The 22,945-nt window shown below is 37.1% G+C and overlaps 1 protein-coding gene across 7 annotated transcripts in view; it reads right to left on the bottom strand.

Moving 5' to 3' along the window:
• Positions 1–22,945, bottom strand: part of WWC2 (WW and C2 domain containing 2) — a 257,956-nt gene that overhangs the window by 191,789 nt on the left and 43,222 nt on the right. For 2 of the 7 annotated variants that reach the window (XM_072625439.1, XM_072625438.1), the window contains exon 1: positions 4,050–7,890. The exons of 4 other annotated variants lie outside the window; for them this stretch is intronic. Coding sequence is in view for 1 of the 3 variants with exons in the window: in XM_072625438.1 (XP_072481539.1) it covers positions 4,050–4,096 (47 nt within the window). In the remaining 2 variants the exon portion in view is untranslated. Of the gene's footprint in view, positions 1–4,049; positions 7,891–22,945 lie in introns of those variants that run through there. One more of the 7 variants, XM_072625446.1, reaches the window with a different exon arrangement.

The following is a 22,945-nucleotide window of genomic DNA, read 5'->3' as shown; positions in this document are numbered from 1 at the left end:
GCTCCCAGACCAGAGTGCAGACCAGGAGAGGAATGAACTTCTCCCCCTTAGAGGAACTGAGAACTTACAGGTCCCTAGAGTATACTCTCCTCTTGACAAAGGACTCAAAAGTCAAGTAACTGACTGGGAAAATGCCCAAAAAAGGGGAAAAAATAAGACTATAGAAGGTTACTTTCTTGGTGAACAGGTATTTTCTTCCATCCTTACAGATGAGGAAAAACAATGCATACCATGAGAGGAAGACATAAAAGTCAAGGCTTCTACATCCAGAACTTCCAAAATAAATATGCAATGATCTCAGGCCATGGAAGAGCTCAAAAAGGATTTTGAAAATAAAGTAAGAGAAGTGGAGGAAAAATTGGGAAGAGAAATGAGAGCAATGTAAGAAAATCATGAAAAGCAAGTCAGTAGCTTGCTAAAAGAGACCCAAAAAATGTTGAAGAAAATAACACCTTTAAAAATAGACTAACCCAACTGGCAGAAGAGGTCCAAAAAGACAATGAGGAGAAGAATGCTTTAAAAAGCAGAATTAGCCAAATGGAAAAAGGAGGTTGAAAAGCTCACTGAAGAAAATAGTTCCTTAAAAATTAGAATGGAGCAGATGGAGGCTAATGACTTTATGAGAAACCAAGAAATTATAAAACAAAACCAAAAGAATGAAAAAATGGAAGACAATGTGAAATATCTCACTGGAAAAGCAACTGACCTGGAAAATAGATCCAGGAGAGACAATTTAAAAATTATGGGGCTATCTGAAAGCCATGATCAAAAGAAGAGCCTAGATATCATCTTTCATGAAATTATCAAGGAAAACTGCCCTGATATTCTAGAAGCAGAGGGTAAAATAAATATTCAAAAAATCCACCAATCACCTCTTGAAAGAGATCCAAAAAGAAAAACTCCTAGGAATATTGTAGCCAAATTCCAGAGTTCCCAGGTCGAGGAGAAAATATTGTAAGCAGTCAAAAAGAAATAATTCAACTATTGTGGAAATACAATCAGGATAACACAGGATTTAGCAGCTTCTACATTAAGGGATCAAAGGACTTGGAATATGATATCCCACAAGTCAAAGGAACTAGGATTAAAACCAAGAATTATCTACCCTGCATAATTGAATGTAATACTTGGGGGGGGAGGGGGGACAGAGCCAAGATGGCGGAGTAGAAAGACACACATATGCAGGGTCTCCCCCCACAGCCCATAAAATACCTGTAGAGAGGGACTCTCAACAAATTTTGGAGCAGCAGAAGTAGGGAATAACAGAGTGGAGATTTCCAGCCCAGGGTGACGTGAAAAGCCCATGGGAAACATGGGTTGCACCAGACGTGGAGCAGAGCATGGAGCCCAGCCCAGCCTTGGCCACATGGCACGTCTCGAGAACACCCCTTGGGGGCAGTAATCTCTAGTTGTGGAATCCCCACAGCAGGTTCAAAGACTCCTCAACTCCTAGGAACATTGTGGCCAAATTCCAGAGTTCCCTGGTCAAGGACAAAATATTGCAAGCAGCTAGAAAGAAACAATTCAAGTATTGTGGAAATACAATCAGGATAACACAAGATCTAGCAGCTTCTACATTAAGGAATTGAAGGGCGTGGAATATGATATTCGAGAAGTCAAAGAAACTAGGACTAAAACCAAGAATCACCTACCCAGCAAAACTGAGTATAATACTTCAGGGGAAAAAATGGTCTTTCAATGAAATAGAGCACTTTCAAGCATTCTTGATGAAAAGACCAGAGCTGAAAAGAAAATCTGACTTTTAAACACAGGAATGAAGAGAAACAGGAAAAGGCAAACAGCAAAGAGAAGTCATAAGGGACTTACTAAAAGGGACTTACTAAAGTTGCACTGTTTACATTCCTACATGGAAAGACAGTATTTGTAACTCCTGAAACTTTTTTCAGTATCTAGGTAGTTGGTGGGATTACACACACACACACACACACACACACACACACACACACACACACACACACACACACAGAGAACAGGGTGAATTGAATAGGATGGGATCATATCTTAAAATAACGAAATTAAGCAGTGAGAAATATATTGGGAGGAGAAAGGGAGAAATGGAATGGAGCAAATTATCTCTCATAAAAGGGGCAAGTAAAAGACTTTTCAGTGGAGGGAAAAAGGGGAGAGGTGAGAGGAAAAAACATGAAGCTTACTCTCATCACATTTAACTAAAGGAAGGAATAAAATGCACATTCATTTTGGTATGAAAACCTATCTTACAATACAGGATAGTGGGGGAGAGGGGGATAAGCAGGGTGGGGGGATAATGGAAGGGAGGGCAGTGGGAGGAGGGAGCAATCCTGGGGAGGGATAGGATCAAAAGAATAATAGAAGAAAGGGGGGGCAGGATTGGATGGAAGGAAATATAGTTAGTCTTACACAACACGACTATTATGGAAGTCATTTGCAAAACTATACAGACATGGCCTATACTGAATTGCTTGCCTTCCCAAAGGGAATGAGTGGGGAGGGAGGGATGAATAGAAGCTAGAACTCAAAGTTTTAGGAACAACTGTTGAGTATTGTTCTTGCAACTAGGAAATAAGAAATACAGGTAATGGGGAATAGAAAGTTATCTGGCCCTTCAGGATAAAAGACAAGATGGGGATAAGGGAAGGGAGGGATGTTAGAAGGGAGGGCAGATTGATGATAGGGGTAATTAGAATGCTCAGCGTTTTAGGGTGGGGGGAGGGGAGAAATGGGGAAAAAATTTAGAACCCAAAATTTTGTGGAAATGAATGTTGAAAACTTAAATAAATAAATTTTAAAAAAATACTTCAGGGGGAAAAATGGTCATTCAATGAAATAGAGGATTCAAGCATTCCTGATGAAAAGACCAGAGCTGAACAGAAAATTTGACTTTCAAACACAAGAATCAAGATAAGCATGAAAAGGTAAACGGGAAAGAGAAATCATAAGGGACTTACTAAAGTTGATCTGCTTACATTCCTACATGGAAATTTAATATTTGTAACTCTTGAGACTTTTCTCAGCATTTGGGTAGTTGGAGGAATAATATACATACAGAGTCAGGGCACAGGGTGCGTTGAATAGGAAGGGATATTTATAAAAAATTAAATTAAGGGGTGAGAAAGGAATATACAGGGAAGAGAAAGAGAGAAATGGAATGTGAAAAATTATCTGTCAGAGAAGAGGCAAGAAAAAGCTTTTTCATTGGAGGGAAAAAGTGGGGGAAGGTGAAAGGAGAAAAGTGAAGCTTACTCTCATCACATTTGGCTTAAGGAGAGAATAACATGCACACTCAATTTGATGTGAACATCTATCTTACAGTACAGGAAAGTAGGAAAGAAGTAGACAAGTAGGGTGAGGGGGATGATAGAAGGGAGGGCAAATGGGAGAAGGGAGTAATTAGAAGTAAAGACTTTTGGGGAGGGGCAAAGTCAAAAGAGAGAAAAGCATAAATGGGGGGCAGGATAGGATGGAGGGAAATACAGTTAATCACAACATGACTATTATTAAAGAGTTTTGCATAACTATACATGTATAGCCTATATTGAATGGCTTACCTTCTCAGTGGAGATGGGTGGGAAGAAGGGAGAGATTGGAACTCAAAGTTTTAGGAATGAATGTTGAGAATTGTTTTTGCATGCAACTGGGAAATAAGAAATACAGGTAATGTGGTATAGAAATCTATCTTGCCCTACAAGAAAAGAAAGGAGATGAGGATAAGGGAAGGGAGAGGTATGATAGAAGGGAAGGCAGATTGGGGAAAGGGGTAATCAGAATGCATGGTGTCTTAGGGTGCGGAAGGGAAGAGACAGGGAGAAAATTTGGAACTCAAAATCTTGTGGAAATGAATGTTGAAAACTAAAAATTAATTAATTAATTGATTTTTTTTTAAAGAACTAATACCTCTCTGTTGCCTGTTGCACTGATATTGATCTGAGTATGTCATTTTCTTACCTACCTCACAATGCTGTTTTGAGGGAAGGACTTACTAACCATCAAAACAAGATAAAGAAGCTATTAATAAAATAAAATTAGCTGAGGTTAAACATTTTCAATACCTTTTCCTCTGACTTGTTTCTGATATGTGGCACCTCTTCTCATTCATCTAAAAGAGTTCTTTCTTTCCTAAGAACACCCATTTAACTGTAATGCTTGTGTTGCTATGGAAATGAGAAATACTTACAATGATGCTATCCCAGAATGCACCAAATAGTAACCCGTAGAACTTGGATCTCTGGGGTTATATCATATCAAACCTATACTTTATTGTATCTTATTTAAAAAATGGAAAGGGAATTAACAACTTGGTACAAGAGGAACAAAACTTTACCCAAGCAACAAACTCTACGAAAACTATAATGAACCAAACAGAAGATCACGACTCCATAAGACAACGAAGTCAGATGAAAATAAATAGAAGAAAATTTAAGGGATGCCATAACAAAAATATCTGACCTGGAAAAAAAAGAGATAAAATGTAAGAAACACTGTACTACCTGAAAGCCATGACGGGAAAAAAATAAAGGGCTTAGATATCTGATTTCAAGAAATCATAGAAGAAAACTGCCCAGATATCTTAGAACCAGAAGGCAATTTGGAAAACAGAATTCACTGGTCACCTGCTAAAAGAAATCCCCAAATGAAAAATGTTTAGGAATATTATGGCCAAAATGCAGAGGTTCTGCACAACAGAAAAAATACTGCAAGAATCCCAAAAGAAAAAAATTGAGTACTGAAATGCTACACTCAGGCTCACTCATGATTTAGCATTCACCACTGTAAAGATGCAGAACACCTGGAAAATGATATTTCAGAAGGCTTACAACCAAGAATAACTTCCCAGCAAAATAGAGTATAATCCTACAGAGGATGGGGGGGGGGGGGAAGATATCTAAGAAAACAGAAGACTTCCAAGCATTCCTGATGAAAAGATCACAGCTGTGTAGGAACTCTGAAATATAAACACAGAAGTCAAGAGAAACAAAACAAAAGTAATCATGAGTGAATCTTCATAAGGGACTAAACAAGGATAAATTGTTTACACTCTATTATGGAAGGATGATACATGTGTTCCCTCAAAACCCTACTTTCCTTTGGGATGATATGGAGAATCTAATTAGGCAGATGGCCTGGGAGTAGTTTGATTATGTTTTGATGATCTTAAAAGAAGAATGGGAAAGGAGAGGATATGAAAACATAGAAGAGTGGAGGAAGAGAGAGTAAGATTGGGGGAAATTATCTCACATAATTGGGGTGTGCAAGTAAAACTCACTATATGCAAGTGAGGGGGAAGAAGAGAAGCAGGTGACACTGGAACTTCATTCTCATCTGAACCAGTAAAAGGAGGGAAGAAGAGAGAGAGAGAGAGAGAGAGAGAGAGAGAGGAGTGCAAAAGTACCTTGACTCAATGGGGAAACAGGAGGGGGAAGGGAGAATATAGGTGGTGGATACAGAATTAGATGGAGGAATGATTAAGGGAGGAAGCAAAACACATTCTAAGTAAGGAGAATGGATCTAGAAAAGGAGTTTAAAAGAAAAGAAAGGATCAGAACTTGTGATTGGGCTCTGATGAAGGAAAGAAAAAAATAGGAAGAGAAACTGATCAACACAATGACCAAGCATGTTTCCAGAGATTCATACTGAAACTCACTAACAACTTCCTGATAAAGTGGTGATGGACTCAGGATGCAGACTGAAATCTTGGGGAAGAGGGGGGTGGGGAAAGGACATGATAAAGTGGGAATTTGTTTTGCTTGCCTATACATATTGGTCAAAGGTAATAAAATTAAGTTAAAACACAGCCAAGGAAAAAAGTAAAATCAAATATACCTCCTGAGCCAGTTTTGAGAAATGGGAGACAGAACCAAGGAAGGTGGTCACTTTGGAAAATGGGGACAGTAACACCAACCTCATCATGAATTTCTTCTGGATTTACTCCATCTCAGTTTATAGAATCCTCCCCAGAGGTTATGATAAAAACTAAGAATGTTGACTGCACTGCTCTCCTAGACAGTCTGAAGTTACCATCATTTTCTAACCATTCCATGAGAGATGTTTTAGAAATGTACCTTTAAATTCTATGATAAAGATTAAACTTGATAGAATAAATAATTAAGATTATTCACATACATCAAGGTGAGTGTAAAGTTCATTAAGAAAGTTGTTAGTATTAACAGGAAACTGGACACTGTGACTCTAGTGTGTTCAGACTCAATAACACACACATCTCAGCACTGATTAGAAGCAATGCCAGCCTGTTCAAAATATATGCAAGATGCTAGAATCAAAAAGCTTGGACCCAATACCTGCATACTTTTGACCATCCACGTTGCCAGTGCAGACCTACAAGACAACAGAATCAAACAGATGAAGACCAAGAATATTGGTGGATCCTGACATATTCGCTGAATTCTCAGTACCAAAAGAATATAAGAATCTGTTGAGGTAGAAGTTCAGTATGAGAACAGGAATGTTCTCACAACAGATGTAGGAGGTGGCATACCTGAGGAGCAGACCCAAAATATAATTCACTTACTCATGGCTATGCCATAGAAGAGCTAGACAAATTATTTTATCTGTGATGGAAGATCTCAGAAACCATCCCAAAGAAAGGGTGGTCAAGGGCACCATCATGAAGTCCAGCAGTAACTTGTACCCTGTCTCCCCAAATCAATGAACAAATATTTATTAATGCACCAAGCATTGTGCTAGGGAATTCAAGAACAAAGAATGAAGCGATGTCTGCTGAAGAGAAGCTAACATTTTAACGGAGGTACAAATAAATACAAATACATGCAAAGTATATACAAATATACATGCACACATACAAATATAAAATAGTAGATGCAAAATATCTACAAAAAGAGGGAGAGTATTAGCAATTCTAAGAAATCAGGAAAGACCTGATGCTGAAGAATGTGCCTGAGCTGCATCTCAAAGAAGACAGGTACTCTCAGCAATGTATTTCTTTTCTATATACCAAGTGTTCCAAAAGTCTAAGTGCAGTTTTAATCTTTAAGGGCTTAAAATGCCACAGTCTGATAGTAAACATGTATGAAGTGACTACTATGTGCCAAGCACTGTGCTAAGCAGTAGGGATACAAATACAGATTTTTTAAAAAAGATAGTCCTTGACCTCAAGGAGCTTCTTAGAGGGGAGAAAATACACAAAAAGAAGCTGAAAAGGAGGCGGGCTAGAAAAGGGCACATGATGGAGAGTAAGAGATGTCCCAAGGTGGTGGAAAAGGTGGAGAAAATCTGTGCTGAGCTCCTTCTTTACATAGAGGTCCTGGACCCTGGTTCTGCTCTCCAGTCAGAGGATTCAAACAGAGAGGCAGAAGGGTCCTGATGACATGTGAATAGCAGGGTGGACTCCTTCTTGCAGGATAATGATTCTTTCCAATGAGTTTCCTGACAAAGGGAGACTTGATGGAGAATTCCAAAGAACTGTGTGAAGACATCTGAGACACCCAGTCTTCTGTATATTCTTACATGCTGGATCCCTTGATAGAATAAAAGCTCTTTCAGAGCAGGGACTGTCTGATTCTTGTCTTTGTATTTTCAGCACCTGGCATAGTGAAGATGCAATAAAATGATGATCTGGGGCTCCTTATACCAGGTCTTTTATAAATTAAAAACATTAAATAAGTCTCTATGTTCCACATTTACTAAATAATCAATATCAACGAACATAAACACGAAACACTAACATCATTCGCTAGCCAGTGCTTCTTAAACTTTTAGTCTCAGGATCCCTGTATAGCCTTAAATATTTTTCAGGACCCCCAAAACTTGTGATTATGTGGATTATGGCTGTTTACATTTACCATATTAGAAATTAAAGTTGATTAAAATTTTAAATGTCTTCATTAATCATTTTAAAATAAGCATAAATTCATTACATATTATCATAAATAATATATTTTATTAGAAACTATATCTTCCAAAAAATAGTCATAAGAATGATATTGTTTCACATATTTTCTAGAAAGCGTTTAATGTCTGGCTTAACAGAAGAGAACTGGCTTTTCTCTATTGTTGCATTCAATTGGTTACTATTTTGTTTTGGTTAAAGTACATGAAGAAAATTTGGTCTCACACAGGTATGTAGCTGGAAAAAGGAGGACTATTTTAAAGGCAAATAACATCTTAGTGTTATTAGAAAAATTGGTCTGCCCTCACAGACCCTCTGAAAGGATCTGGGAGGGAAGGGAGAGGAAAGGAATGGGTCACACTTTGAGAACAGCTGTACTAGCTATTCCTTGAAACCAGATTTTACCTTTTACATATGATAGTAGCACTGATTACAAAATATAATCTCTTTTTCAAAGACAGCTATTTTTCTACAAGGGAAAAATGCCTGCCTGCCTAATAATCTCATGTATCTTTTGTACTCAAGGAGGTAAGGCAGAGTTTAAAGATAGTCTGAACAAGATCAGCTGACAGCAGAGCTGCAATTTCACAGAATTCTAGAATTTCTTATAACCTACTTTTTTTTAAACTACTCAAAACAAAAGGATTATATGATCAAGCCACTCTAAGCATTTGATTTATAAAAGCTATTCCCATTCATTTTTAGCCACAGAACAGAGAAAAAATATTAGTGTATACATAAATCTCCTCAGCCAGAAAATATTTTGTTTACTGTTCTTGCATTTGCCTCAATGAGCTAGACAGCATGTTTTGATTTTTATGACACATTTCAACACAAATCCTACCTGAAATAAATTACCTCCATAACATTTCATGTTATCATTGATCTCAGAAAACGCCTTATCTCCAGTAAAAAAAGCTTACAACTAAAATCCTAAATGCATGTTAAAATATAGCCCAAACACTGACAGTTCCTTTCCTTTTCCCCTTCTTTTTCAACATTTCAAGTTTCATTTAAAGAAATCATCTTTTTTTTAAAGTATTCTTTGAAATCCAAAAGAAGGTAACAGCCCAATCAGCATCACAAAGATTCAGAAAGAAGCCTTGGAGCCTCTTTTTTCCTAAGACATTCTACTTTTATTGTTATTGTTCATTTTTCAGTTGTGTCTGACTCTTCATGAATCCATTTGGGGATTTCTTGGCAGAGATACTTAAGTGATTTGCCATTTCATTCTCCAGCTCATTTGACAGATGAGGAAACTGAGGCAAACAGGATTAAGTGACTCCGCAGAGTCACATAGCTATTAAGTGTCTGAGGTCAGATTTGAACTAAAGAAGAGTCTTCCTGACTCCAGGCTCGGTGCTCTATTTACTGCAACATCTAGCTGTCCTATTTTTGGACAATTCTAATTGGGTAGGAAGCTTTTCCGTTCATCAGAATGAAACATCCCTCTTTTTAATTCTCCCCAATACTTCCACACATACAAGACTTCTCCTCCACATGACATCCCATCATATTAATGAGGACATCAAGGTAGTGGAGTAGAGTGCTAAGGTTGGAGTCAGAAAGACTTGACTTCAAATTCAGCCTCAGACATGACCCAATTCCCAGGATAATTGTGAGGGTCAAATAAGATAGGGAGGAGGGGTTGAGCCAAGATGGCAGAGTAAAAGCAGCAACTTTTCTGAACTCTCCCCTAAAGCCCTGCAAATACCTGTAAAAAATGACTCTAAGCAAATTCTAGAGCTACAGAACCCACAAACTGACAGAGAAAAACAAATTCGCAGCCCAAGACAGCCTGGAAAGTCAACAGGAAGGGTCTTTCACACCAGGCAGGGAGCTAACGGAAGTCCAGCATGAGCCACACAGATAAGACAGCAGCAGGCCTCAGGGGAATGAATCATTGGCAACTGTGGTTGCCAGAATTCTCAACCCACAGACACCAAGGTAGCTGGTAGGAAAACTCTGTGGGACCTGGGTGGGTGAGGAGCATGCCTCTGGCCAGTCCGACCCCAGTCCCAGGGTGGTGGGTGGTGGGGGCAGTGGCGGCCAGTGACAGTAGTAGCAGGAGCATCAATGCTACTTTGGGAGTTCTGGACCCACAGACAGTGGAGGATTCAATGGTTGATACAAAATTCCTAAAGCCTGGGATAGTACACCCACCCCCACCCTCACAGGAAGCAGAGTTCTACTTTGATAAGGAGTCAGAAAGTCAAATATATGGCTGGGAAGATAAGTAAACATCATAAAAGAACTCAGACTATAAAATCTTACTTTGGTGACAAGGAAGATCAGGGCATACAATCAAAGGAGGGCAGTGGAGTCAAACCTCCTATATTAAAAGCCTCTAAGAGGAATATGAATTGATCACAGGCCATGGAGGAGCTCAAAAAGGATTTTGAAAATCAAGTAAGAGAAGTAGAGGAAACATTGGGCAGAGAAATGTGTGTGATGCAAGAAAATCAAGTCAACAACTTACTAAAAGAGACCCAAAAAAATACTGAAGAAAAAGAGGTCCAAAAAAACCAATGAGGAGAAGAATGTATAAAAAAGCAGGATTGGCCAAATGGAAAAGGAGGTCCGAAATTTCACTGAAGAAAATAATTCCTTCAAAATTAGAACACAGTAAATGTAAGCTAGTGACTTTATAAGAAATCAAGAAATTACAAAACAGAACCAAAAGAATGAAAAATAGAAGACAATGTGAAATATTTCATCAGAAAAAACACTGACCTGGAAAATAGATCCAGGAGAAACTATTTAAAAATTATTGGATTGCCTGAAAGTTATGATCAAAAAAAGAGCCTAGACATCATCTTCTAAGAAATTATCAAAGGAAAACTTCCCTAATATTCTAGAACCACAGGGTAAAGTAAAAATTGAAAGAATCCACCTATCACCTCTAGAAAGAGATGTTAAAAGGAAAACTCCTAGGAATATTGCAGTCAAATTCCAGAGTTCCCAGGTCAAGGAGAAAATATGGCCAGCAGCCAGAAAGAAACAAATTGAGTATTGTGGAAATACAATCAGAACAAAACAAGATCTAGCAGCTTCAATAATAAGGGATCACAGGGTTTGGAATATGATATTCCAGAGGTCAGAGGAGCTAGGATTAAAACCAAGAATCACCTACCCAGTAAAAGTGAGTATAATACTTCAGAGGGAAAAAATGGACATTCATTGAAATAGAGGATATTCATGTATTCTTGATGAAAAGACCAGAGCTAAACAGAAATTTGACTTTCAAACACAAGAATCAAGAGAAGCATAAAAAGGTAAGCAGGAAAGAAAAACCATAAGGGACATATTAAAGTTGAACTGTTTACATTCCTACATGGAAAGATGATATTTGTAACTTATAAGACCTTTCTCAGTATTAGAGTAGTTGGAGGGCATAGATAGGAAGGAAGGAAGGAAGGAAGGAAGGAAGGAAGGAAGGAAGGAAGGAAGGAAGGAAGGAAGGAAGGGAGGAAGGGAGTGAGGGAGGGAAGGAGGGAGGGAAGGAGAGAGAGAAAGACAGACAGAAAGACAGACAGAAAGAAAAGAAAGAAAGAAAGAAAGGAAAGAAGGAAGGAAGGAAGAAAGAAAGAAGAAAGATAGATGGCACAGGATGAGTTGAATATGAAGGGATGATATATGAAAAATAAAATTAAGGGATGAGAAAGGAATATATTGGGAGAAGAAAGGGAGAGATAGAATTGGGTAAATTATCTCACACAAAAGAGGCAAGAAAAAGGTTTTACAATGGAGGGAAAGAAGGGGGAGGTGAGAAGGAAAGAGTGAACCTTACTTTCATTGAATGTGGCTTAAGGAGGGAATAATATACACACTCAATTGGGTATCTTACCCTACAGGAAAGTAAGGGGGAAGGGTATAAGGAAGGTAATGATAGAAGGAAGGGTAGATTGGGGAAGGGGGTAGTGAGAAGCAAACACTTTAGAAAAGGGACAGGGTCAAAGGAGAAAATAGAATAATTGGGGGGGGCAGAATAGGATGGAAGGTAATATAGTCTTTCAAATATGACTATTATGGAGGTGTTTTGCATAACTATGTATATATAACCTATAGTGAATTAATTGCCCTCTCAGTGAGGGTGGGTGGGGAGGGAAGAAAGGGAGAATTTGGAACTCAAAGTTTTAAAAACAAATGTTAAAAAACTGTTTTTACATATAACTGGGAAATAAGATATAAACACAATAGGGTATAGAAGTCTATCTTGCCCTTCAAGAAAATAAAGGGGAAGGGGATAAAAGGGGGGATGATAAAAAAGAGGGCATACTGGGGGTAAGGGTAATCAGAAAGCATGCCATCTTGCAGGGGGGGAGGGAAAAGATAGGGAGAAAATTTGGAACTCAAAATCTTGTGGAAATGAATGTTGAAAACTAAAGATAAATAAATTTAAACCTTAAAAAAAAGGACAGCATGCACAGCATTTTGCAAACCCTAAGGTACTCACTACATATTTAAAAGGTTAATTATCCAGCTATGTCCACAGTCAGTATTCTCTTCTGCAGGATAATAATTCCCAATTCCTTCAACCCTCTTGTGGAAGGGAAAGCCCCTTCCCATACTGGTCATAAGTCAATTATAAAAACTGCTTGTGAAGAACACATTCCAAGAAAACATATTTGTGCCAGACAGCGCATTCTAAGAACTCAGGTTTTGCCTTTACTTCCAGGGTTTTTATATAAAGCAATGTTAGAATCTAAGAATATTAGAATCATTTTGATATTATAGGATCTCCTTCTTTCAAGAGCCCCAGTTCTTCAATGGGAGATCTGTGATCTCATCAATGTGGTAATTCCCTCTAATAATGAGATCACAATCCATTTAAGCTTGCCCATCCTGTGAAACTTTCATTCACGTCTTTCAATAATTTCAATCCAGGAGGGGTCCCCTCCAACATCCTGGGTAGACACTTTCTTCCTGTTCTCCTCTGATTGTATAGATATCAATGGAGATCTCAATTTAAGACTTGCCCGTTTGTTGACATTTGACTAAATAACATGACTATCATTTTTTTCTAATCATCAAAAATGGCAAACATGGGCTCCAAAGACTGATGAGTGAAGGGAACAACAGTAAGACAGAAGCCTCCTTAAGGTCCATCTACATAGCCTTAATCAGGTTTATGCAGGTTACCTATGGGTCCCTTGACTACCTCTAAGAACTTGAACTAGATAATGCAATTTCTTTGTAGAAAAATTAACTAACGGCCCCCATGAGCATAAGGGACAAGATAGCAAATAATTACAATTTTAGAACACATCAATTAGGTGCCCCACACTCCACTCCCTAAGCCTGTGACATCTTCCTGGACATTATTCTCCATCTCTGTCTCTGTCTCTCCCACATACACATGCACACACAAACACACACATGTGTATATACATATGTACATGGATATATGTCTGTGTATATACATATAGACAGAGGGAGAGTATGAGTGTGTGTTTGTCTTCTTACAAGAATTCTGAACCTGGGATCCATGGATTTCAGGTGTGTGAACTTGGAGGCAGGAGAAAAAAATGACCGTTATTTTCACTAACCTCTGACAGAAACTGAGCATTTCCTTCCACTACAATTTTTTTCATTGTTATGAAGGGATCCATAGGATTTCCCACACAGCTAAAAGGGTCTATGACATAAAAAAGGTGAAGAACTGCTGCCCTTTTAGGATGTAAGCACCTTGGTGTCAGGACTGCCTTCCTTTTTGTATTTGGATCACTAGCAAATAGTAATGTTTTTTCATCCCTTTAAAAATATTTGGGATAATCACAAATGCTTAATTCTCCCAGTTGAAAAATGTCTTCTATCACTGTACTGCTTTCATATCTGAACAGAAATTACCAACTTGACAATCACCACAAACAATTCCATGTAGAAAATATTCTGATTCATACAGTCGTGTTAAAAGGATGAGAGATTTTTTTACCCATATATTATAACTATAAATGTAACACAGCCAATTCTAACAAATCTACAATAGAAGCAAAAAGGGGATATCTCTCCAAACAAAAACCACACAACTTGTGCACATGTCGTCTAAGAGTGGAGTGGGGAAGGACACAACATAACACACGTTAACAAAATAAAATCCAACAAACAAAACATCCATCTTAAAATCTGTCTGTGTACCTATAAATCCCAATTCCCTTATTTTCTTTGCTGTAAATAGCCCTGTCTCTGCCAATCTCACTTCATAACACTTCATACATGTTTACATGTTTATACTCTTACCTGTTTTACAGCACCAGGATATTCTATTATATTTATATTACCATAGTTTATTCAGCTATTCTCTTATAGTGTTCATACAGGCAGTTTTATCACTTTTCTCCACTAACAAATTATGCTGCTGGGAACATTTTTTGATAGATACTAAATCTTTTTTCTTCTTTTTTTAATAATGTAACCCATAGTCCAGCACCACAGCTTTGTGTCTACATGGACAAAAGGTTCCATCTTGAGAATTTTTTGATAATCATACTCTTGGATTGTGCTACCCACAGAGGATTATTTCACTCAGAAAGACCAGAATCTGCCCAATATCTCAGTACATACGAAGAGGAAACAGAAACCCTTCCTCCCAAACCTTTGATTTTACTTGTTTTCTTAATATCAATCACAAATCCTATTTGCTTAATTTTACTGTTTATGCTTTCTTTTTTCACTTCACCAAGTTTCTCTTTTTAACTGAAGCTCCTAAGCACTGTAAATTAGCCTGAAAGTATTGCACTGGTGATATCTCAAAGATTTCAGTAAGTGCAAAAAATTACAGGAGATTCAATCAAAGATAACAGCATTTTTAAGAATTTATTTTGCAGATGTGGGCTTATAAACTTTTAGGCATTCCAGCACTTTTTTTCTATCTCATCTCAAGAGGATCTGATTACAGATTTTTTTTTTTTTACTTAATGGCAACCTTTTCAGAAGTAGCTATTTTATCCAATAACAGAAAAATTCTTGTTTCTGTATTCCATACAACAGTATCATTTCACTGACTTTACTGTATCATGATACATAAACATAGCAGATACAATTTCTGATCTTCTGTATATACCTGTAGCTTCATGACCAAAGGAGAGGTACATAAAATACAAGCAACTTTACCATGTGTATAGAAAAGTTTGCTCTTCAATATTCACATGATATAAAGCACATGATCTTTCATTTGTTCCGAATGGGCTTGCTTATTTGGAACTATGTTCCCAAAGTCATTAATGTATGCATCTGACCCAGGGGATATCAGTTTTAGGATTATAACCCCAGACATCAAAGAAAGAAGAAAAGGATCCATACGTACAAAAGTATATACAGCTGCATTTGTGACGAAAAGAACTGGAAGCTAAGGAGGTGGTCAGAAATTCAAACTAGCTGAACTCATGGCATAAAAGTGTAAAAGATAATTGCACCAGAAGAAATAACAAAGGGATGATTTCAAAGAAACCTAGGAAGAACTATATGAATTGATGCAGTAGAGTGAGCAGAACCATGAGAAAAATTTATACAACAATATAATGCAAAAAACTCTGAAGGATTTGAGAACTCTCACCAACATAATAAACAATCACAATTTCAGCGGACCTGTGGGCATTCTGCCTATCTCCTCACAAAAAAAAAAAAAAATTCCAGATTCAAGCTGCAGAGAGAAGCAGGCAGACATCACTGAAAACATCTTATGTGGGAATCCATTTTGCTTGACTATGCATGTTTGTTTTAAAAAGGGGGGATTCCTTTCCTCTAATTCTCTTAACTTTCTTCAATATGACTTCTAATTTGAAAATTCAATTGAAACTACTCTCTCCATAGTTACCAATCATCTTTTAATGGCCAAAACTAATGTCCTTTTCTTAATTCTCATCTCTTCTTGGCCTCTCTGCAGTCTTTTATACTGTCCATCACCCTCTTCTGTTTGATACAGCCTCTCCAGGTTTTTAGGACACTTCTCTCCTGGTCCTCCTCTTGTCTGACTATTCCTCAGTCCCCTTTGCTGGCTCTTCATACAGGTCTAATCCCCCTATCCTTCAAGGTTCCATCCTGGGACCTCTTATTTTCTCCTTCTATACTACTTCACTTGGTGATCTCATCAGTTCCCATGTATCTATTATTATATCTATGCAGATAGTTATCGGATCAATTTATCCAGTCCTAACCTTTCCCTGCACTACCAGTCTTGCTTCTCCAACTGCCTATTGGATATCTTAAATTAGATGTCCTGGAGAAATGTTAAATTCAATGTATCCAAAACAGAACTCTCAATCTTTCCCCAAAACGTCTCCCTTCTTCCTAAACTCCCTATTACTGCTGAGACGAACACCAAGCTCCCAGGGTTGCAATCTGTCATCCTCAACAACTCCTCATTGTCTTATCTCCATATTCAATGTCCATGTCCTCTCAACTCTATTCTTGTACTATCTCTTGTATATGTCCCCTTCTCTCCTCTGATGCTGTCACCACCCAAGTGTAGACCCTCACTAACCCATACTCAGACTACTGCTGTAGCCTTCTTTTTGGTCTCTGCCTCAAATCTCTCCACCCTGCAGTCTATCCTCCACTAAAGTGTCAAACCAATCTTGCTAAAGTACAAACCCAATCATGTCACCTTGCTCCCATCCCATTCAGTAAGTGGATCCCTACTCTCTTCAGGATCAGACGTTAAATGCTCTTTCTTCTGAAGCCTTTCATAACTTGGTCCTTTTCTACCTTGCAGTCTTCTTACATTTTTTCCTCTCTTTCCAATCTGTGATTCAATGATACAGACTGCTTTGCTTTTCCTTAAATGAGACACTCCATCCTCTGTGTTTTTACTGGCTGTTCACTGCATTCCTGGAATATTCTCCATCCTCATCCATCCATCCGTCTTGGCGTCCTTCAGGTCCTAGCTAAAATCCCATTTTCTACAAGAATCCTTTCTTGATGCCCCTTCAGTCTAATATTGTCCATATGTTGTTATACATGGTTGTCTACATGTTGTCTCCCTCATTCACTTGTGAGCTCCTTGACAGTAGGGACTGTTGTGTTTTTCCCCAATATTTACCACAGAATGTGGCACACAGTAAAGGCTTAATAAATGCTTACTTGGGTGGATTTCAGAAAAACCTGGGAAGACTTCCATGAACTGATGTTGAGTGAAACGAGCAGAATCAGGAGAACGTGGTACCCAGTAACAGCAACATCATGGGATCAACAACTTTGATAGAGCTAATTCTTCTCAGCAATGCAATGATCTAAGACAATTTCACAGGACTCATGATGGAAAATGCTATCTACCTCCAGAGAAAGAATTTTGGAGTCTGAATGGAGATTGAAACATAATTATTTTCTCTTTTCTTTTTTGTTTTTTCTTTCTCATGGTTTTTCCCTTTTGTTCTGATTTCTTCCTTCACAAAATGACTAACGTGGACCTATGTTTGGTATGACTGTACATGAATAGCGTATATCAGATGGCATGCTGTCTTGGGGATGGGGAGGGGAAGGTGGGAGAAAAAATTATGAACTTAAACTCTCGTAAAAGTGAATGTTCAAAACTATCTTTGTGTGTAATTATAAAAAATAAAATACTACTAAGTGTGGGAGGGATTCAGGGGAAAAAATAAATGCTTACTTCCTTGACTTCTTTTTTTCCCAATGGAAAAGAGGAGCTAGTCAGATAGAGTCGCCCAGTCCCCCTCCCTGAAAAATAGATCATTAAAGCATTTTTTTAAAATACATAGCAGAGAACAAAAGGAAAGTCAAAAGAAAAGTCAGAAGGAATCACTGACAACTTGGATAGCTTTGAAAGTATGCTATATTATAAACTTAACAAGAATTTGCAGTTTCATGCACAAGCCTCTCTGTTCTATCATAAAAATGGAAGTACTCAATTGATATTAAATTCAGAATTTTTTAAAGTAGGAAAAAACTACACAGAATAAAAACATACAGAAGAATATGCAAATGGAGAAATTTTGTTACTATGTTGTCTATAAATACATACATACTTGTACATGTATGTATACACAGATACACAAATATATATGCATGTATGTGTTTATACACACATACACACACACTCACACACCAAACTGCTTAATAGAAGTTCAATTTCTGACATAATCCTCTTTCTTATTCTGAAATGTTTGATCGCTAAGTTCAAAGTAAAAATTTATTTTTTTTAATAGAAAAGAAAAATAGTTAATGAACTAACTTTTTCAGGACAGAGACTGTCTTTCTCTTTGAATCCCTGGCAGGCCAGGTCTCTTCACCCCTGGCTCCCTTTCTTACTCTCAGGACTTTGTCACCTCTTCACTAGCAGCCCAGGACTCCCACTTGGATACCCTTTCTTCCCTCACCCTCCCAACCCTGATTTTCAGCTTCCTTTTACCATATTGTTTTCCCCTCCTAGAATAAGAACCTAAGGGTAAGGACAATCTTTTTTGCTTGTACTGGTATGCCTAATTTTTAGAACATTACCTGGTAAATAGTACGCGCTTAATAAAAGCTTTTCTATGCCTGGGACACTGTTGGTTCTTAACAAAAAGATATTCTTTCCATTGGATTCTCTCTGTTTAATTTAATAATCTGTCTTGTCTAATTCTCTTTTCATCTTTATTTTTTTTGCTGAATTTCACATTCTGATATGGTGCTAAAATATAGATTCTAAGACTACAATCTATTCTTTAAATATTTTAGTTTAAATAATAGTACAGAATTCTTAGGTGCATGTACATTTTAAATTTACATACTCTAAGTTTAAATGGAATCTTTTAGCATAATAAAATATCATTGTTTATTTCTTAATGCTATTGATTTTGTTTTATGTAAGACCACAAATACTATTCCTGTTTTTTTTATATTAGCAATAGCATAAAAATTAGCATCCATCCTTTTAGTTTATATCTACAAGAAAAAATCCAAAAAGATTTATATCCAGTATAGTATTAATTCTGTTCTTTGAACCATTCCACAACTCTTTTTTTATCTGTTGTCTATTTACACTCAATTTGTCCTTTTTCAAAACTTCACTAAATCAGAATAAAATACAGTATTTCTCTGTAAAAATATTTTATTTTCAGCATTCTTTTCTTTTTAAATTTTGAGTTCCAGATTCTCCCTCTCCACCATCTCCTCAACCAATGAGAAGGCAAGCAAAACTATGTCAATTATACATGTAAAAACATGCAAAACATTTCTATATTAGCCTTATCATAAAACAAGAAAGCAAGAAAATTATACTTAGATTTGCACTCAGTTCATCAATTCTCTCTCTGGAGATGGATAGCACCTTTTGCTCAAGAGTCCTTTGGAACTGTCTTCGATTTATCATATTGAATACAGTAGCTAAGTATTTCACAGTTGATCATCATTACAACATTGCTGTTGCATCAGTTCATATAGGTCTTGCCGTGTTTTTCTGAAACCACTCCTCTCGGGTCATTTCTTACAGCACAATAGTAGTCCATCACCAGCCATTTCCCAAATGATGGGCATCCCCTCAACTTCTGATTCTTTGCCACCACAAAAAGAGCTGCTATGAATACTTTTGTCCTTTTCCTTTTTCTTTGATTTCTTCAGGTTACAGACTTAATAGTGGTATCACTGGATCAAAGGATATGAACAGTATTATAGCCCTTTGCGAATAGTTCCAAATTGTTCTCCAGAGTGGTTGGACCAGTTCACAGATGCAACGAACAGTATATCATTGGTTAAACCTATTTTCCCTCTTCTTTAATCAGTGATTTAGTGATTTAGATCAGGGCTTCTTAAACTTCTTCCACTCACAACCACTTTTTCCATTTCAGCAGTGATTGTTGGTGTTGCATGCAAAATGCGCATGCTGCGTATTCAAAACCAAGGCTGTCGTGAAGTTGCACAATTCAATATGGGCAAGCACTGTCAGAAACTCCTCTGATTCCTTAGGTGTTGGATCTTTAACTTTTGGTCACTGCACATTCAGAAAACTTTTACTGTTGCCAATATTTTGTGATCTCATATGGGGTCACGACCCATAGTTTAAGAAGCACTGATTTAGAGCAATTTTTTGTATGACTATAGAAAGCTTTGACTTCTCCTTTTGAAAATTGGCTGTTCATATCCTTTGCTCATTTATCAATTGGAGAATGACTCTTATTTTTAAATTTGACTCACTTCCCTATATATATTTCAGAAATCAGACCTTTATTAGAGAAATATGCTGTAAAAAAAAGTTTACATTACTTCATTATCTATAGTACCTTCTAGTAAAATGTAGTTTCCCAGATAATCTCTTTTAATTAGGTCTATTTTTGCTTTTGCTTTGTCTAAGGTCATGATTGCTACTCCTGTCATTTTTACTTCAACTTAAGAGCATTAGATTCTGCCCTGGTCCTTCTGTTTCAAGTATTTTTCTTGTAAATAACATATTGCTGGGCTCTGTTTTCTAATCCATGCTGCTATCCACTTCCATTTTATGGGTAAACTCATCCCATTCACATTCACAGTTAGCATTACTATGTATTTTCATCTATTTGCTTTTCTTCTGTCTATCCTTCCCTCTCTCTCTTTTTATCCTGTCATCAAAGGGCTATTTTGCTTCTGATTACCACTTCCCTTAATCTACCCTCCCTCCATTTTATCATTCTCCTTTTTCCATATCTCTTATTCTCTTTCCCTCTGATTTTCCTATTAGGGAAGTTAGATGTCTAAACTCCACTGATCCTATATATATATACATATATATATATACAGTAGAACCTTGGTTTACAAATTTAATTCATTTCAGGATTCTGTTCATCATGCAATTTGGTTGTGTTGCAAAGTGAATTTTTCCATAGGAAATAATGTAAAGTCAGATGATCAGTGTCACATCTCCAAAAATATTAATATAATTTTAAGTAAGTTTTTTGTTCCTAATGTGCCTGAAATACAATAGCAATGATCAGTACACAATATAAACTGAAAAAAAAAATAAGTTAACCTGCACTTTACCTTTGAAAAAGAGTTGTGGCTGGCACGAGGGAGACAAGAGGGAGGAGAGGGAAGAAGGGTTACTGTCTGGAAGGAGAATCTCCTATGAGAACATCAGGGATTTCAACATCAAGAGTGTTCTCTTATGCTACTTTCACTAAAAGTAAGACTATTGCCTTCACTTATTTTTTGTTTTTTAGAATCACTTTCATCCTTTGACTCACTGATTTTTTTTTTAGATATACTTCTGACTAGGAATCTATCTAATGACACTTGTTTTTGATGTGTTTTTATTAATTTTTTTTTCAGTTTTCAAAAATCACTTCCATAAATTTTAAATATCCTCCTCCCCCTCTCTTCCCCCTTCTCCCTGACATGGCATGCAATCTTATATGGCTTAAAAAAAAAAAAAAAAAAGACCATTGCCCTAGTTGAGCTTCAACCCTTTGCAAGCTGTTCAAGTCCAAATATGACATTCGTACTGTGAATTTTTGTTCATCCTGCAAGACAAATTTTATGAAAATAAATTATACATATATATATATTCTTTCCTCTTTGAGCCAATTCCAATGACAATACAAGTCAAGCATAGCCCAACACCTCCCTCATTTTCCCCTCCACTATAAAAGTTCCTGCTTGTGTTCTTTTATGTGAGAACATTTACCCCATTCTACCTCTCCCTTCCTCCTTGTCCCAGTTTTCCTTGATAATTTTTTGAAATATGTATAGGCCCTCTTTTTATTATAGCTTTCAGGAATTTCAAAACTTCTTATATAATTTCTCCTCAATCTATTTTCCAGATCAGTAGTTTTTCTGATGAGATATTTCAGATTTTCTACTATTTTTTTCATTCTTTCAATTTTTTTTTATTGTTTTTTGATGTCTTGCAAAGAGATTAGCTTCTACTTCCTATTCTAATTTTTAAAAGTTATTTTCTTCAGGGAGTTTTTGTACTTCTTTTTCTATTTGCCAATTCCGCTTTTTAAGGAATTCTTTTCTTCAGTGAATCTTTGTGACTCTTTTAAGGTCTTATTTTCTTTAGCGTTTTTGTGTTTCTTTTACCAAGCTGTTAAACCTCTTTGCATATTCTCTTGCATCATTCTCATTTCTTTTCCCATTTTTTCCTTCTGCAACTTTTTAGCTCTTTAACTCTTCTAGGAAACCTTGTTGGGTTTTGGTCCAATTTGCATTTTTCTTTGAGGCTTTGTTTTTAGTTGTTTTTACACTGTTGTCTTCTTCTGAAGTTTATGTCTTAGTCTTCCATACTGCCATAGCAGCTTTTTATGGTCAAGTACTTTCTTTTATGTTTGCTCATTTTTCCAGTCTCTTGATTTTGAACTTTATGTTAAAGTTGGGCTCTGCTCACCTGGGAATGGGGATGCATTGTTTCAAATTTCAGGCTTTCTTGCGCAGCTATTTTCAGTCAGGTCTGCAATTTCTTGATACTTCCAAGGTGGTGTGATCCAAGGAGAGGGGTGCTACCTGCTGTCCTGATCTGCACTCTGATTTTTACCCATGAAGGGCCTCTGGGTCCTGGAAGCCACAAGCACTAGTACTGCTCTTGGCCCTGGAATGATAAACCACATCCCCTGTTCTTCTGAAGTTACAAGTGCTAGCAGTTCTCTCTACCCTAGAACTGTGACCTTGGACCGAGAACTGAATCCAGGTAACAGAGTTTTAAATCAATACCAGCTATACTCTGCCAGCAAAGAGTCTCCAGTCATTTCATTTTGACCAAATGACTGATCCCTTTACTGTCTCTGGGCTGAGAGTTCCTGAAGCTGCTGCTGTGGCTGCCATGCTCCAGTGTCAGAGACATCTCTTACCAACCTCCCAAGTTGTCTTAGACTGGAAAAGTGTTTTTCTCAGACCTTTTGTTGGTTCTGCCACTCCAAAATTTGATTCAAAGAGTTATTTTAAAAGTTGTCTGAAAGTGAATGTTGGGAGAGTTCAGCTGGGTTGCTTCCTGTACTCCACCACCCTGCCTCTGTCTGACAATGTTTCTTTTTCTAATGATTATTGTTATTAACCCAAATTTTAAAAAAAACAAATGAATTCTAAACCAAATCTCTGTACTATGGCCCAAAAACCAAATTCCAGCTATTGGCCTATTTTAATATGGCAAGTGAGCTAAGAACTGTTTTTAAATTTTTT

The sequence above is a fragment of the Notamacropus eugenii genome, chromosome 7 (genome assembly GCF_028372415.1).
Source record: "Notamacropus eugenii isolate mMacEug1 chromosome 7, mMacEug1.pri_v2, whole genome shotgun sequence".
NCBI lineage: Eukaryota > Metazoa > Chordata > Mammalia > Diprotodontia > Macropodidae > Notamacropus > Notamacropus eugenii.
The sequence above is the reverse complement of the archived record's forward strand: the minus strand, read 5'-3'. Positions and strand labels throughout refer to the sequence as shown.